Here is a 16,944-nt window from a genome sequence, read left to right as displayed (position 1 = left end):
CATTTTGACAGCTTCGACCCACATACACTGGCAGTGATAATCACACGGAAACTGGTGCCCTCCACTACCATCGCTCCATGTATCTGACAGCAGCTCAGGGAAATCTGCACATTAGTAGTTAACCTGCAGCCGCCATCACTAATACTTTTTCCCCACACTTCAGGAGTCCACTTCTCAGCCTCTCCAAGGGAATCAGAGGAACGAGACTGGTGCAAATTTCAGTTTAAACGAATCCCATGCTAAATCCCTGAAAACTGTAGACTTGATTGTAATTGAGTACTAAACCATTATTGCCTAAAAAGGCAGCATCATTCAAAAAAAAAAGGATTTAAAAAATATTCTTGTCATGAACATTACAACATTTAAAAGGATTTTAACTGCCTGTATTTTTAGAATACTATTTGGGCAGTTCAGGATGAAGATGCCAGTAATGATGAAAGCACCAACACCATGATCTCTCACCGGTAGCCACTAACCCGGGTATTGCTTTCGGATGTATTTAGTTTAGAGGACCTTTTGAGATGGCAGAGGGGTGCACTACTGTCCCATAGCTCGAGTGACCAGAGTTCAGTCCTGACCACTGGTGCTATTTGTGTGGAGTCCACAAATTCATCTCATAACTGGATGGGTTTCCCCCCAGGTGGCCCAGATTCCTCCCACATCCCAGGTGCAAGTACCTCTCCAGGTTGAAGTATCTCGGGGGGGGGGGGGGCGGTGAAGCAAGGATGGCAATGTGGAGAGCACCAAACAGATTAGTGTAATGAGTATAAATGGGTGCCCAATGATCAGCGTGGACTTGGGGTCAGAGGAGTGGTTCTGTGCTCTCGCTGGGAGGACGCAGATGTGCAACGGTGATCCGTGTTGCTTGGTGAACTGCAAAGCCTGTGAGCCAGTCTACGGTTCGCTCCGAGGACTGAGGAAGTGGCTACCAGCCCGGGGCGGCCTGGAGTCGGACGTTGCCGCGGAGAGCCAGCCAGCGTCAGAGCAGCAAGAGGAATGCCGCCGGTTAGGATGGGGACTGAGTTTGATGCAGACATCCTGGGCCAAAGGGCCTGTTCCTGTGGTGTACTGTCTTCATTCCACAGCAACAGAGAAAGAACTCAGTATGAGTGGAGTGAAATAGACAGATGCTGTTTTGGGTCGAAAACCTTTATCTGGACTGAAGAAAGAGGGAGGCAGTCAGTATAAATAGAAGAGGGAGAAGGGATGATGGAGGAACTAGCAAGTGATGGGTGGATACAGGTGAGGGGATTAAATAGGCAAATGAGGGAGGGAGTGATGTGAGAAGGTGGAATGATGATGATAGAATCTAATGAGAGAACGGTGGAGTGTGGAGTAAAGGGAGAGAGGAGGGGAGGGGTCCACTGGGTGGATGAAGGGATGCAGCAAGATGAGGAGGAGAAAGAAAAAAAACTAGGGGCCAATTCCTATTTATTGGGACTGATGAGGGTGAGGCATTGGCTTTGGACAGTGGTAATGCCTACAGTAACCCATTATCTGTTAGAAAGGCATGTTTTCACCCTCACTACCCCTTGCCTTTGCCCAGTAACCAGCCCAGAAGCCTGCAACATTCATACTGGAAGGTGCCAGTCAGTGCCAGGGCTTTATAATCAAATGTTGCCCTATGATGCCATGTGCTTCCTCCCACATGCTGACTGGCAAGTTGCTGATGGCTGTAAACGGCCTCTAGTGCAAGTGGAAGAACCAGAGGGCAGTCAACAGACACACGAGGGAATAGGCTACACAGCAATGGGTGGGGGGGGGGGGGAGTGGGACAACGCTTAACTAGCAGCCCGTGGTCACAAACCATCTGGATTTGGGCACCAACCTAGTACCCATTGTGCAATGCTTTGCGGTCAGCGACAAGCTACGCGGTGGGAAAGAGTCAACTCCTGCTCTCTACCAAATGAAAGTCTTTGAATGAGGCTTATAAATAACGTCCTTTATGCAATCTGGAAGGTGTTGTCACAAGAGATTCTGCAGATGCTGAAAGTCTGGAGTAATACACACCAGCTACTGAAGGAACTGTCTTGTGAGCATATTCAGCTTTAGCCTGGAAACCGTCAGGTACAAACTGATGGGTTGTTCCAGCATCAATTTGACCCTCGCTCTGTTGCACCTGCAGAGGGCGGCAGCTTTCAGTGAGAACATCCTTAAACACTGTTCAAGAACTGCTCCCTGAAGACACCGGCTGGATATAGCAAGGAGCGGAGAGTACTCCTTTTAACAGCCTCCTGACCAGTGACCCAGTCCTGCTCTGTGGAACGGCAAATGCCAACTAACACTGCGGAAGCGTCTCCAGTCAGCAGTCAACTTCAACCAGCTCCAGCAAGTCCCAAACATTCGCAAGTACAGCTGTAATAACAAGCAATTTAACCAGCAACTAGTTTGTGAGTAATGGCTAAGCCATGGGAGAACCCATGGTGGGAGTTACCTCACTGATTATATGTACGTACTCAGGGACGTGGGCTTCACAGGCTGAGCCGGCATTTAGTCGCCCCTCACCGGCTGCCCTTGGGAAGGCAGCGGTGAATCGCTGCAGTCCGCGAGGTGCTATTAGAGAAAAGTTGCAGGTCCCGAACGTAGCGAAGGTGAAGGAATGTTTAGCCAACTCTTGCTTAAGACAGGATGTTAGCCTGACCATTGGACTCAAGTAGCAGCATGGGTGTTAAGTTAGCATTGCATGCTGGGCCACACCATGATCCGCCTACTCTGCATAGTTCCAACAAGCTTTCAGCACCTAAAAACCACCTCACTCCGCAATATTATGACAAAAGCCAATTTGACCTTTCAATTCAAACATATCTAAAAAAAACTTCACTCCAGAGATTCCGCTTGCCGTTCTGCACTACCCTTGGTCTTTACTTTAAAGAATAGATCATTTATACTATTTCTCCTGGATATACTCTTGCTAATGTATCATCTGTTCCTGATCTCTAACCATCAAAACCACAATAGTTCCCTTCCGGAGCTGAGGTTGTGAATACTGCCCGCAGGAACCAGAATCAGATTATGGTCTGCACTGCCATCTAGTGCTCATCCTTGAAATTGCATGCAGACATGCTAACATTTCACCTGCAAATCTGCTGCGGTTGTCCACTGTGTCCAGTGCTCCTGGTGTCACCTCCTCTACATTGGTGAGACCCATCAAATTGGGGGACCACTTCATCGAGCACCTCTGCTCCATCTGCCACAAGTAGGATCTCCTGGTAGCCAAACAATTTAATTCCCTTTCTCATGTGTCAGAACATGGCTTCCTCTTGTGCCAAGTTGAGGCCACCCTCAGAGTGGAGGAGCAACACCTTATATTCCATCTGGATGGTCTCCAACCTGACGGCATGAATAGCAATTTCTCCTTGGAGTAAAAAAAATTTCACCCTCTTCCCCCCCCCCCACTCTGACCTTTTACCTCTTCACACTTGCCTATTATTTTCCCCAGGTCCCCACCTCCTTCCCATTCTCCTATGGCCCACTCTCCTCTCCCATCAGACTCCTTCCTCTCCAGCCCTTTACCTTTCCCACCCACCCTGGCTTCACCCATCACCTTCCAGCCAGCCTCCTTCCCCTCCCCCAACCTTGTTATTCTGGCACCTTCCCCTTTCCTTCCCAGTTCTGAAGGAGGGCTTCGGCCTGAAGCACCGACCGTCTATTCGTTTCCATAGATGCTGCCTGACCTGCTGGGTTCCTTCAGCATTTTGTGTGTTGCCTTAGAAGCTGCATCACTCCAGTAGACAGAGATCTAAACATTTGCTCCAATATAATGGATGTTTTAAGGACCCTGGTAAACTCCCTTTTAAAGTATTTAGTTAGCTGGTGAGCAAAATGTTTATAATACAAGGCACAACCAAGATCGATAAAGAGGACTGATTAAAAAAAAGCATCTAATTGCATCTTAACTTTGTGCCTTATTGGTTTGTAGACATCAAGTGGTGATTCAATTTATAAACACTGTGCTGGTGAGATTTGCGGGAAGCACTCAGTAAAGGCAAAACCCAAAAGAACAGAATGCATTTTCAGAGACTCCAGCACCCACACCCTCCCCCATGCCCAGCATAGGGGTTTAATAGAATTTGCATAGCTTTTGATCACAACATACTAAAATCAGTGATAACTTTTATGGTCAATACATGATGGCTTCCACTTTATGTTACATCATCCTATCTGCACATCTGGCCTTTCTCCCTCATATCTGTCCAGTTTCCCCTTAAAGGAAGTTTTGCATCCAGTTCAGAAATAATCTCCACAATCAAACTGCTGACAAAAATTTTGGAAAATCTTCTGGGAATTTATTGTGACAATCCTACAATGTTATGGTGCTGTATAGTGGGAAGTTCAAACATATGCCCAATTATGAAGTCTACTATCCCTCAGACCAAAGGTTCCCAACCTGGGATCCATGGACCTCTTGCTTAGTTGTTTTGGTCCATGACATTAAAAAGTTGGGAACCACTGCTGTAGGCACTTCCATCCACAAAAAAAAGTCCAATTATATATTCTCTGCTGGTATATGCAGACTCTCAGTTCTTATCATTCTTCTAACTTCCCCCCCCCCACCCCCATTATCTTTGTAGACACACATCATAGAGGCCTGAAGTATAACTAGTACTTAGTGTGGTCTAATCAAGGTTAGAAATTTAACACAACAATTTCTGCATTGGCTCATTTTCATTCATTAATGAGCAATTGTACTTCAATTGCACACAACTTTGTAAAACGCCATTTGCTAAAGGCCCTGCAGATCTAAAGTCGTTTTGGATTAAGGCTCGTAGGTCAGAATGGGAAAGAACATGATCCCCAGGCCATGAGACTACTGAACTTCCTGCCACTACCAAGGTCTCATCACTCATGAACTGCCAGTAGCATTACACCGCTTATTTTTGACTTGGGTTGTAAAAGTACCTTCCACTAAATGTCAAATCTTCTGGAATATATTTTATTATTTATTGATTTATTTGTGAAAATATTACTTTGTTGTGTGGGAGTTATGACCGATTTGTGCACCTTGGTCCAGAGGAACAGTTTCGTTTTGGGGTATACATGTATATAGTTGAACGACAATAAAATTGAACTTGATTTTTATTGTAACAGGGATATGAATCTATGCATATCCCTAGATCCCAATGTGATCCGCTTTTATTTTAAAGGAACTGTCAGCTTGCTTATTAAATCTCTGCCAGTGCAGTGACTGAACATCTATCTACAACTGACTGGAATAAGAAATTCTTTTCCTGTGGAAAAAAGTCTCTTCAAACTTTAGTTCAAATCAGATAGTCCACCTTGTGCTGCCTGGTATTTTGTTATAATGAATGGACAGAAGTCAGTTCATGTTCTTTTCAGAGCTTTGACCAGCTGGTCACTAAAATGAATGACAATTCAGTTTTACACACCTCAAACAAAGCTGCATTTAATTCAAATCCCTAAAAAAATTGGATTGTCATCAAAAACACTTCCAGATCTGCAGGGCTGTGACAAAATACCCGACTATATTGCAATGTGTCATTCAGCTATGATTCTACTTACTGCTGTTGCAATGAATATTATTCGCTGTACCATCTCTAGATCATCAACATAACGCCTCAGGAGATTTTGTGCATTCAGACGCTCATTGGCATAAATGTCATTGAAGTGTGATATCAGTCGTACTTGACGTGAAGCATTAGTCAGTTTACTGTAAGTTGGAGAGGAACGGGTCACAGATGGAAAAGAGATCGGAGAACGCCGTCCTGGGATCCTTTAAAACAAGGAACCAAATCAATTACAATTCCCCAAAAACTGCAATAGTCAAACATTTAGCTGGGCTTTGGAGTTAATAAATATACCTGTTACATTATAAAACATACTTTATTCTCTTGGCAGTTCTAGCTTTCAAGGGACTGGGCAAGCACAAGAAAGAAAGAAATATTAGACAACCTGGTGACCTGTAACATTTATCAACATTCTGATTTTCCAACACAAGAATTGGCACAGGTTTAAAATGTGCATTAAGATTGAGATCATGTTATTTCTACTTCCTCGTGTTATTTCTTGGGGAGTATTTTCTCTGAATGTAATGTGAAATAAAATTGTAAACTCCTCTTAAAGAAGAGATTCATGGTTTCACTACAAAGCACAGAGAGGAAATCTTTCTCCCTTGATGATTTGACAGTCTGCAAAAAAAATTCTCATTTCAGGCACAAGTACAATTGCACTCATACAGCAAGAGTCTGTAATGGCCCAGAGAGCATGTCCTTCATCTGTCAGCTCTCGGCTATGAATTGGACTGCTCTTAGATCATGACCATGAACGATTTGATGACATTACTCACTGGGACCAAGCAGAGAAAATCAGCTGGTGTTCTTACTCATGGTTCTGTTATGTCTCTGTCACAAGTGCACATATGGGAATACAAGATTTTGCCAAGACAGCAATATCAAACTATCTGTGTGCCTGTACCAGAGCTCACACACAACAAATAATCCGTCAATAGACCAAGATGCTAGAGTGAACTTTGAACCCCAGAACATGATAACACAGATTCCCACATCACCAATGGAGGTGGTTGTTAAAATATTGGATGTTATTTTCCATAACTCTACAGAATATGAAACAGTTCCGATGGAACGGAGGTGGCAAAAGTAAGTCCACTGATTAAAAAGGAAAGAGTAAACAAACTAGGAATTATTTGTTAACTTTTTCCTAGTAGTGAGGAAAAGCCTCAGGATAAATGATAAGAAAACAAGGTACTTTGAAAATATCAACAGGCTGAGACAATGAAAATCATTGCTGGCTAACTTATTGAAATTTGAGGGTGATGTAATTGGTAGAATAGATAGAACAGCTTCAAGAGGTGGTGCCTAAAAAAATCTATCATTAACAATCCTCACCATCTAGAACTTGCCCTCTTCTCATTAGAAAGGAGGTATAGGAGCCCAAAGACACTCATAAATTATCAAGAACAGCTTCTGCCCTTCCACCATCAGACTTCTGAATGGTGCATGAACTCATAAATATCACCTTGTTATTCCTTTATAGCACTATATTTTTTTTAATCATTTATAGCTCTGTACTGCTACCACAAGACAACAAATTTTGCATCATACAAGTCAGTGATAGTAACTCAGAGCCTGATGCTCTTCAATTTTTGGAAAACATTGCACAAAGTCTGACAAAAGAGCAATAGTGCAGAATTAAAGACATGCCATTGGGGGATGCTGTATTGCACACTGCCTGGTAGACAGTAAGAATAAATATTTCCACTCACCCCCCACCCAAATGGCAACCTTGCCCCACTCAGGGAGCCTTGGTGTGATTAAAGTATCGAGTGGAGTTTGATTTCCTTATCTAAAAAGGATGCTCGTACTTCTGGAGTGTTGTAAAGTTTTACCAGACAGACACCCAGGATGGCAGGACTTCTCACCACTAGGAGTGAGAGGAGACCCAATTAAAATTGACAATGTTCTAATGGAGAGAAAAATGTTTCCCCTAGTTGTAGTGTCCAAAACAGAGTTACAATCTCAGGATATAGGGCAGGGCTTCCCAACTCTTTATGCCATAGACCCTGACCATTAACCAGGGAGTCAATGGTCACCAAGTTAGGAATCCCTGATTTGGGGCAAGACATTCGGGACTGAGACAGAAATGTCCTAATAGTGAACTTGAATTCATTACCACCAGGGGCATAGAGGCCAAGTCTTGGAACATTTCTAAGATAATTAAAGTGTCCAGATGCACGAGGAATCAAGACACAGAAAGAGGAGGGGATGTGACAATGAAGGATGCAGCTAGAAGTAAATATCCTCCAGATTCTATTCGCTAATGCACCAATGAAACACAAGAGAGGTGTGAAAATTATAGTGTTAAGTATTGGAGTTTCATATTTGAATACATTTTCTTATACCAGGTCCAGCCTTATAACTTTAATCCTGTCCCTGCAGTCGGGTAAAATCCCAACAACCAACTTCAGTTTCTCAAATGGGCCAACTGAGAATAAAGCAGCTCCTTGCCAAACTGATTAAGCTTAATTACAAGTCAAGTAGTAACCAGAGCGCAAAGACTTTCAGGGAAAGAAAGTGGGAGGAAATAAAGAAAGCCCTTTCTCTCAGGTTGTTATGATCTGGAATGTGTAGATTGAAAAAGAACTTACAAAGGAAAGGCACTTCTGCATGAAGGGAAAGATCCTGCTGTGCTAAAAACATCAGAGAAGTAAAAAGAGAATAGGATTCATTTGACAGCTCTTCCCAAGGGCAAGAAATACCTTTGAGCCCAGTCACCTCTGTTCATGTCACAATATTTCATTACTTAAATATCCTAGCAGATCATAGGCAATATGACAAGCAAAAATATGAGTACTGGGCTAACTATGATAAATTGGTAGGCTTTTATGTACTGTACCCTACTTACATTTAGATTTTATCAGTCTACTCAAAGCGGGATTAAAACAAATGAAAGACTCACCTTACATTGATGCATGACAAAGTCAGATATTTTGGCATTAGTATCAGCAGAGCAGCAATGGGAGATAGATGCACAGGAGCATGAATTTCTTTGCTCTGGTAAAGTGTCTTTTTTTTTAAAAAAGGTAGTGCTATCCCCAAATGGCAGGTACTGAAGGGCATTGTTGTCAACAAACACCGGGTTTTTTTTATATATTAGTTTTTTTTAATACATTTTACAGATTAAAAAACCCCAAATCAAAATGAGGAACATTAATACAGTGCAAAATTAAGCATACAATGACAATATGATACAGAAAAAGAGAATTTTTAAAAAAGCACCTAAATTGAAGACAAGTAAACTTAGTATCCTCCCCAAGCCCCACAACACAAAAAAAACTCCAGACCAACCACAACACAATATAGAGAGAATAAATCAGGACATTCAAACCCCCAGACTGTGAATACACTTAGCAACAGAGGATAATAATGCCTACTACCAGAAAAAAAGGAGCTGAAAGCAAGGGACCGAAAAGAAAAAAAAACCCTAGCAAGAGGAAGGTTATGAAAGTACTCGTTAAAAGGTCCCCAGACCTTATGGAACTTTAGGTCCGAATTAAGAACTGAATAATGAATTTTTTCGAGGTCCAAACAGGCCATGATGTCGTTAAGCCATTGAGCATGCGTGGGCAGGGCAACATCTCTCCATCTAAGGAGGATCAAACGTCTAGCCAGGAGAGAGGCAAAGGATAATATTCGGCATTTGGTTGGACTCAGATGTAAATCTGTCTCGCCCCAGAAACTGAACAAAGCAATTAAGGGGTTTGGTTTTAGGTGCTGATTCAGAATATATGATAACGTAGTGAAGACATCTTTCTAAAATTAAACACCTGCATTTTAAAGTTTGAAGTGCATTTGTTATCGAAGTGTGTACATCACACATCCTTGAGATTCACCTCAAAACAAAGAAACCCAACAGAACCCATTTAAAAAAGACCATCAAACACCCAAAAACAACAGAAGAAAAAAAAATCACACAAACAATAAAAGTAAGCACATGTCATTCGGAACTGAAGTTCACGAAAGCAAGTCCATAGCCACGAAACGAGTCATCATTGCGGCCAATTCAGGAGCCCACAACTGCAGGCCACAGCCTCAGTTCAGTGCAGAGAGGAGTAAACCTCACAGAGAGCAAACTGAACCGGTCTGACCCTCACCTCCAGCCCTGGCACCTGACCTTTCCAAACTGGTCTGGTGCTTAAATTCTCCTAACCTTGGGTAGTCCCTCTCAGACCCTAGCCCAGCCATTTCGACACACTCTCTGGACCGGGATCCACTGCCTCGACTTGGTCCTTATGAGACCTTTCCAATTCAGTCTTGCGCTTAAGAATCAATCAAACCTCAGGTCTTTTCTTGCTCTTGGGCACGGGGCTAGGTGCCACTGCCTCGACTCTACATCACCTCCAAGTCTGCTGCAACAATAGCCACATTGGCTCTTGGGCCCGGCCTAAACCACCTTGATCTGGCCCATATATGCCAAGTTGTAACCATCCTGCACCTTCAAAACTTCAGTTCACACTGCAAGAGAAATGTCAGGTCACGCAGGCAGCTTAACAGCTCAACTCCAAAAGGGAAGTTATAGACAGACTATTGATTGCAGTGAATGCATCTGAGAGACAGCCTGATTAATACAGTAATTTTTTGTTTCGTTTTTCTAACCGCAAGTCATCACTGTGCTTCACCAGTGCCATCTTAAACCAGAAGGTACATTATAAAAGAGTGTCTTCATGTTCTTGAAGACTATGCACGAGCTGAGAGTGGAGAATCCTGCTCATTGCTAGAGTAACTACCAGCCTCCAACAGGAACGTAGTGCATCAGGACTCAAGGAAAGTAAAGCAAAATGTCTCTTCAGTTGCTTCTGTCTCAAACCCATTATTTTGTGGACTGGGCTTGATGGAAAACTATGCCGTGTTCAAGTCTCAGTATAGATCAACAAGACCTTGTTGAGGTCCTAGACTCCAGCTTTTTGTGGTCAGACATCCTGGCACCTTAGCAGAGCGGGATGCAAACTCAGCTTCCTGCGCCACACTGTTGGGTAGTGACCAATGACCTGGTGCCCGAATGAACATTCAAACTCACTGGAAAATCCCCAGCTCATACCCAACTACCTGCTCACTGGTTTAATAGGTATTGTAGGCAGCACATTTAAATGGTGGAACACAGACAGTGAAGTCCAAGGAGGAAGAGTCAAAGGTAATTAGAAGGATGATGGGATGAGGAAGAGAGAGGTACCTTTCCTGTAGTATGGATTTCTCTGCCGAGAGGAAGGAGACTTCATCCTTTAGTTGTCTGATCTTGTGGTCATAATCACCCAGGATGTCCACCTTTTGTTTATAATATCTCACCTGCTCTCGAACTGCACTCAGTCTGGAGAATACATGACATGGTTTAATCTAAAATGCCCAAAAATAAACAAAATTGGTTTAGAAAAACAATTATTTGCTCTCGAGTGACAGTGGCGATGTTTAAGCAGAGAGGTCCACATTCCTCTCCCAAACACTATGTCTACCTCTTTCTGGGCATTAGACCTTGCAAAAGACTCAAGGTTTGCAATGAATTGCTTTGTTTTTGCTAAGTTTAAGATCTAACAATCTGCTCCTGGTGCAAGTGGAAAGGGAAAAAAATCTGAATTATTTTTAATCTCTCAAGAATTCCCATGTTTTGTTTTCTTCCTCCTTTGGCCATTTCAATTGAAATTGACTCATCTCACTAGTTTCTCATCAGTTAACTTCTCTGTTTACTGAGTAGCATGAAAACTCTCAGTTCTTCACTCCAAATGCAATTGCACTCTTAAACTGAAGCACAGCATTCAAATCGCAGTCACAAAATCTTTCTGGACTTGTCCGACATTGTTGCCTACTGGTATTTTAAGTAAAACAGTTCCTATTTGTAGTATGCAATGATGCAAAATGAACTTATGCAATTAAAACTACTTTATGAATGATATTGGAGATCAATTTATTTCAAAGTTTTAGCTCAAAGTCATAACAGAAAAAAAATTAGCATTTTGCTCTTTTCTGTAAATGTTTCATTACTGAAGGTTTTCTCCTGTCTAGGGTTTTTGCATATTTGTCCTTTCTCCTGCCTTCTAGTCTTGGACTCATTTATAAAATGACTGTTCATTATTCTATGCATAATCTTCTGTCTGGTTGTCTCTAATTAAGTATTCCACTTCTAATTAATATTTTCTTTTTAAAGCCAAAACAGTGATTCATGATATTGGAGAAAATTTTAGTTTTAAGGACATTTTCTTAATACACATAGGAAAAGCAAGACTGGGAACTGTTTGCCCATATGCAACTCTCTACAACAGAGATGAGGAGGAATTTCTCGCTGCTGTCTGTCATGAGTCTGTACTTTACTCCGGGTGTCCCGATTTCCTCCAACATTCCAAAGACGCAAGGGTTAGTAGGTAAATCGGTCACATGGGTGTAATTGGACAGGAATCGGACTCTTTGGGCCACAAGAGCCTGGTGCTCTAAACAAAGAGATTTAAGCAGAGGGAAATGAAACTGGAATTCATCACCACAGATAGGCATGGAGGTCAAGTCATTGGGTATATTTAAAGTGGAAGTTGATAGGTCAAAGGTTATCGGGAGAAGGCAGGAAATGGGGATGAAGGAGAAAAAAAATCAGCCACGAGAGAATTGCAGAGCCAACTTGATGGGATGAATGGCCCAATTCTGCTCCCATGTCTTATGGAAGCAAAGAAAGCATTTTCCTTGGACATCATGTCAGATTATCAAAGAACTCAGATACTGATAAAGACAGACGTGTACAGAAAGTTTGTGATAGTCCAGGTAATGGCTAGACTAACTGAAAAAATTTTTTAAATGCCAGAAATGCTCAGTTCATGCAACATCAGTGGTGGGAGAAACAGTGAATATTTCAAGCTTAATGTTTTAGTAACTATCATTCAACAACCAAAGATTACTTGGGACTAGACAGTGGATATTTACAATGAAAGTGGCCTCATCTTGTGACTACAGCCATAATGTTAAAGATGCCAACTGTCATGCAGAAGAGAAACCCACTTGCAGTAACAGCTCAAACCACGTGTCATGGGAAACTCAGGAAAACAATGAAATGGATAGAGTAGAATGCATTTCCATCCCTCTCCTCCGTTATCAACAATTGTTTCCCCATTTCCCATAAAGATAGTTTCCCATACTAGTTGAAGGAAGCCATATTCCACTGAAAGAGCATGGAGTGTTCAAAGTAGAACTGTTAATACTTGTGATGTTTATGCCACAAGTTTAACCTGCCCTGAGATTTTGCTTTCATTTACAGGAGCCTGAAGTCCCATTCATTTTATAATTCAACAGCAGAACAACTTCTTTCTCTCTGACATCAGATTTCCGAACAGTCCATGGACACTGCCTCACTATTCATTTTTCCTGACTTGTATTATTTTATATATCTCTCTTACATTGTACTGCTGCAAAACAACACATTCCCTGCCATTTAAAAAATGACTCTGGAAGGATTTATATATGAGTGTCTGTAAGGAACTGACAAACATTTAAAGAATTGAAACTCACTCAGCTTTCAATCTACTGATTTCATCCTCCGTCATTTGGAATGTGACAGCTGATTTGTTCTGCGTACTGTCCAGTTCCAGATGAGCTTCTGCTAACCTAGAACACAGAGACCGATGATGACTCATTGTAACATGCGAAAAGCAACAAAATCCCTGTGCTGCTGGCTGACCTGTTCTGGATAGAGCATTGTATTCAATTCTCACAGGCTCCTTCCTATGTCTGCTATAATTAGATTTAACACAACTTCGACATTTCCTTGTGTAAAAAAATTTTCAATACAGTATTATGTTTTTAAAATAGAAAAGCTTACTTTCAGAGGGAAACAAATCACAAACTGTCCCTAGTCAAATTGCGCTACTCCAAGGATTGAACCTGGCCCGCCTAGTCACAAATCACTCTTGGCCGCCAGCAATCCTCAAGAGTCGCAGGTGAGATGATGTCATGCATTGTACAATGCTCCCTCGCAATATTACCCAGGAAATTAAGTCAGCTTGTTCTGAAAGATACTGACCAATTGTCACTTCAGCAAGAAGCAGAACAAGTGATGGCCTCAGAAGTCCTAGCTACCTCACTATTGCCTTCTGCTACTCAAATTCTTCCTTCCAGAAAAATTCAGTACAGCAAATAATTTTTGATAGCAGTTTGATTAATAATGTTTCATATTAGATTTCTTACTCGTGCTTGACAGCCCCCAGTTGGCGACGTGTGGTATTTAATTCAGTCTCTAGGTCGAGCATTTCCTGATCATGGGCTGTTGCCAGCTCCCTCAGTCTCCGATCTTTTTCAGCAGATTCCTTGAAAACAGTACAATGCAGTAAACACCACAAAATATTATGTCATCCCTGAGCGCTTGGATAAGCAGTTTGCCATTTATTAAATGAATACATATGTAACTCCCTGGGTCGCCTCAGGCTCACTCAGCTCGTTCTCATCTAGGGGGAGCAGCCTTCGGCCCCGCCAAACTGGGTAATCAGCTGGTGTGGATGCTGTGTGATGTCCCCACCTCGCCCAAAACCAGACAGTACACCATATGCGATTAAATGAGTACAATTTATAAAGGTTACTATAACTAAGTGATTAATAACGATACAGTATATATGAAGAGAAAATTAAAGAAAAGGCGCCAAACTTATCAAAGTCCAAACCACTTCGTGCACAACCGTTGGAGCTCAATTTCTGAAGTCTTCTGGCCACCATTCGATCCCCTCCGAACTCCTCAACTCGCAGCTCAGGACCCTCCGAACTCCTCGACTCTCCAAACAGCTCAGGACCCTCCGAGTGGTCAACCAAGCACATCTAGCTTCATCCCCCCCCCCCCCCGGAGAATCTCCCGGCCTCGGACCCCCCTTTGGGGTCCGATCCTCGCCCAACTTAGAGCATTGCGTCCTCTCTCTCGACCCCCTCGCGCCGATCTGCCCAAAAGCCCGTCAACAAAAGCTTACAGACTCAGAAGAAAGAACATTAATCCCCATTTAGTTTACAAAGGAATACCATTCTCGTTATCAGTAAATTAGCATTCCTGCTAGTTAACAAAAGGAAACCCTTTCCCAACAGTAACAAAGAAAAAAAAAGAAACCCCCTTTACACACTTCCTCCACCAAATAAAAGTCATGTCCTCATGACTACTAAATAACTCGCCACCTTTCCTGCCAACACGCCATAACCCAAGCACAAACAGTGACATCTCCTTCCCACACAGTAACACTCACGCCCTGTTCCTCAGGCGCTACTTAGGCCAACTATCTGGGAGTTCCCTAACCCTTCTGAGGCCTCCGTACCCCCTCACCTAAACCCTTCAGGCTCGGACACAACTGGGGATACCTTGGGCCCACTACCAACTCCTCTCTCAACCTCTCACTCATGCCCCACACTGCACACAGCTAACCCTCCCCGCTACACCTGACTCAATGGGAGAAGGGCCAAAGGTCTCTTCCTCAATCGAGGGAAAGTCAGCAAAAGGCAGCATGTACCACACATCCAGCACATCATCCATCGAATCTGTATTCTTCCTCATTCCTGTGATCGGTAGCTGCTGTTTGATCTTCTCCAAACGGAAACACGTGGCCTGCACTGCTCCCGCAGTCTCTTCAGCCTCCTGTTCAGTATTCACTGCACTGCTCTCCAGCTTTTTCTTCCTCATGACTTCTTCCAGATCAACTTTCAGGTTTTGCACTTCATTTGAACTGTCGATGGTCATCTTCAGGTTCCCTTCAAGCTTCCACTTCTCTCTTCTGAGATTCGTCTGTAATTTCTTCACCTCTGCAAACTCCCCTCTCCGGGTACTCAGTTTGCTATTACCCTCAGTCAGACAACTTTCTTCATTCTCTCCAACTTGTAAGTCTTCCAAATGGTTCCAGATCACTTTCTCCAGTCTCTCCGTCTTCATTTCAAACTTGATTCCGTAGAGACAGTCTCTTACGAGCTGCAACCTTCGCCAGCCCTGGCACGTGTCCCGAAAACACTTTAACTCGGTAGTTCTCAGCTGCTCCTGCAACGACCTCACTTCATATTCTCCTGAGGCAAATCCAAATACCAAGAGATCATCCACATACACCAAAACTCCAAACGCCTCCACATCCCCTATGGTCTTCCACCTGCCCCACAGGAAGGTTGCAAGGGCTCCAGATATGTCCTGTGGCATCTTTTCGGACCCGAAGACTCCTAGGGAATTTATAACGGCCGTCTTCTCCTTGTTGGCCCCACTCATCGGGATCTGGCAACATCCACTCCTCAGATCCAGCACCTTAAACCACTTCACACCACTCAGACAGGCCATCGCCTCTCTGGCCCTCAGGGTCATATTCTGGTCACTGACAGTGCGCCTCTTCAACGCAATATAATCCATACACACGCTGCCTACATCTTCCACGGCTGTAGGGGCCAGTCGCCACAACCTCTCTCTCTCCGAGGTGTCTTCAGCAGTCAACTCCCCTCCCTTGTGGTATTTCGCAGCGTCCACGAAGAGGGTCTCACCCTCAGATACTTCCCCCAGGCCGTACCACCACTGGCTCTTGTTTGAATTCGGTATCAGCCCAATGCTGCTACACACGTCCGCACAAGCAACTCGAAACCCTGGGTGCATCGACAATGCCTCCAAACAGCGCTCACCCGCCTCCTCCGGGCAGGCCCCCAAGCGCACCAGCAGGATATTGGTTCTCTCTAGAACAGAAACGCTGCCCGTCTCAACAGGGTCCGGACACATCACCATTAACGATTCCTGAACCTCAGTCTCCTCCACATTTGCCTCTAAGAACTCCATTTTCACTGACCAACAACCATTGTCTGGATAATCACCGGCACTGGTACCCCGAATCTCCAGTGTCCTCAATGTTGTCAAGGGTAAATGCTTCCAATAACGGTTATGAAACAAACTGTACAGCAACTTCACCGGCGCCCCAGTGCCGAGGATGGCTTTAACTTGACTTCCATCCATCCGTAACAACACCTGTGCGCATGGCCCCTCTAAGCCTTCAGGAATAGGGTCTGTTCCTTTCGGGAGTTCCTTGGTACATTGCTGGGAACGTGCTCCCCCAGAGACCCCAAGCCATACCCCCACTGGGCCTCCTCTAAGTTTCCCGACACCTCTCGAATCAACGGAACAACCGATCCCCTTGACAGATCCCCTTGGCACCACAAGCAATTTATCTGCCCCCCTAGGCAAAAAGGGATACCCTAAAAACTTCCCACCAATCTCCTGCCACAGATATAATAAGCCCCCCCCAGCTGCGGGATTTGACTTCCAGTCGAACCACATGCATTTTCCCACACTTTCCCAGAACTGGCAGCGGTCACTTCGAGGTAATTGCGCCTGACAGTTCTAACAAAGTCACCAGCCCGCCTACTCAAACTTTCAACCCATCCCTGTCGCTTTTCCTCAGCCAAGCACTGCCACTCACCCAACAACTGAGGGGTCCGCTCCGCCCACGCCTCC

General features: G+C 43.8%; 1 protein-coding gene across 14 annotated transcripts in view; it reads right to left on the bottom strand.

Annotated features, from left to right (window-relative positions):
- spata18 (spermatogenesis associated 18) overlaps positions 1-16,944 on the bottom strand; it is a 103,349-nt gene that overhangs the window by 73,829 nt on the left and 12,576 nt on the right. For 13 of the 14 annotated variants that reach the window (XR_009515662.1, XR_009515659.1, XR_009515658.1 and 10 more), the window contains 4 exons: positions 13,689-13,807; positions 13,014-13,109; positions 10,705-10,839; positions 5,521-5,731 (listed from right to left, as the gene is read on the bottom strand). Coding sequence is in view for 9 of the 14 variants with exons in the window: in XM_059989182.1 (XP_059845165.1) it covers positions 5,521-5,731; positions 10,705-10,839; positions 13,014-13,109; positions 13,689-13,807 (561 nt within the window). In the remaining 5 variants the exon portion in view is untranslated. The remainder of the gene's footprint in view (positions 1-5,520; positions 5,732-10,704; positions 10,840-13,013; positions 13,110-13,688; positions 13,808-16,944) is intronic. The other variant, XM_059989186.1, reaches the window with a different exon arrangement.

The sequence above is a fragment of the Hypanus sabinus genome, chromosome 14 (genome assembly GCF_030144855.1).
Source record: "Hypanus sabinus isolate sHypSab1 chromosome 14, sHypSab1.hap1, whole genome shotgun sequence".
NCBI classification, from domain to species: domain Eukaryota; kingdom Metazoa; phylum Chordata; class Chondrichthyes; order Myliobatiformes; family Dasyatidae; genus Hypanus; species Hypanus sabinus.
Note: the sequence above shows the minus strand (reverse complement) of the source record. Positions and strands in the feature narration are given on the sequence as shown.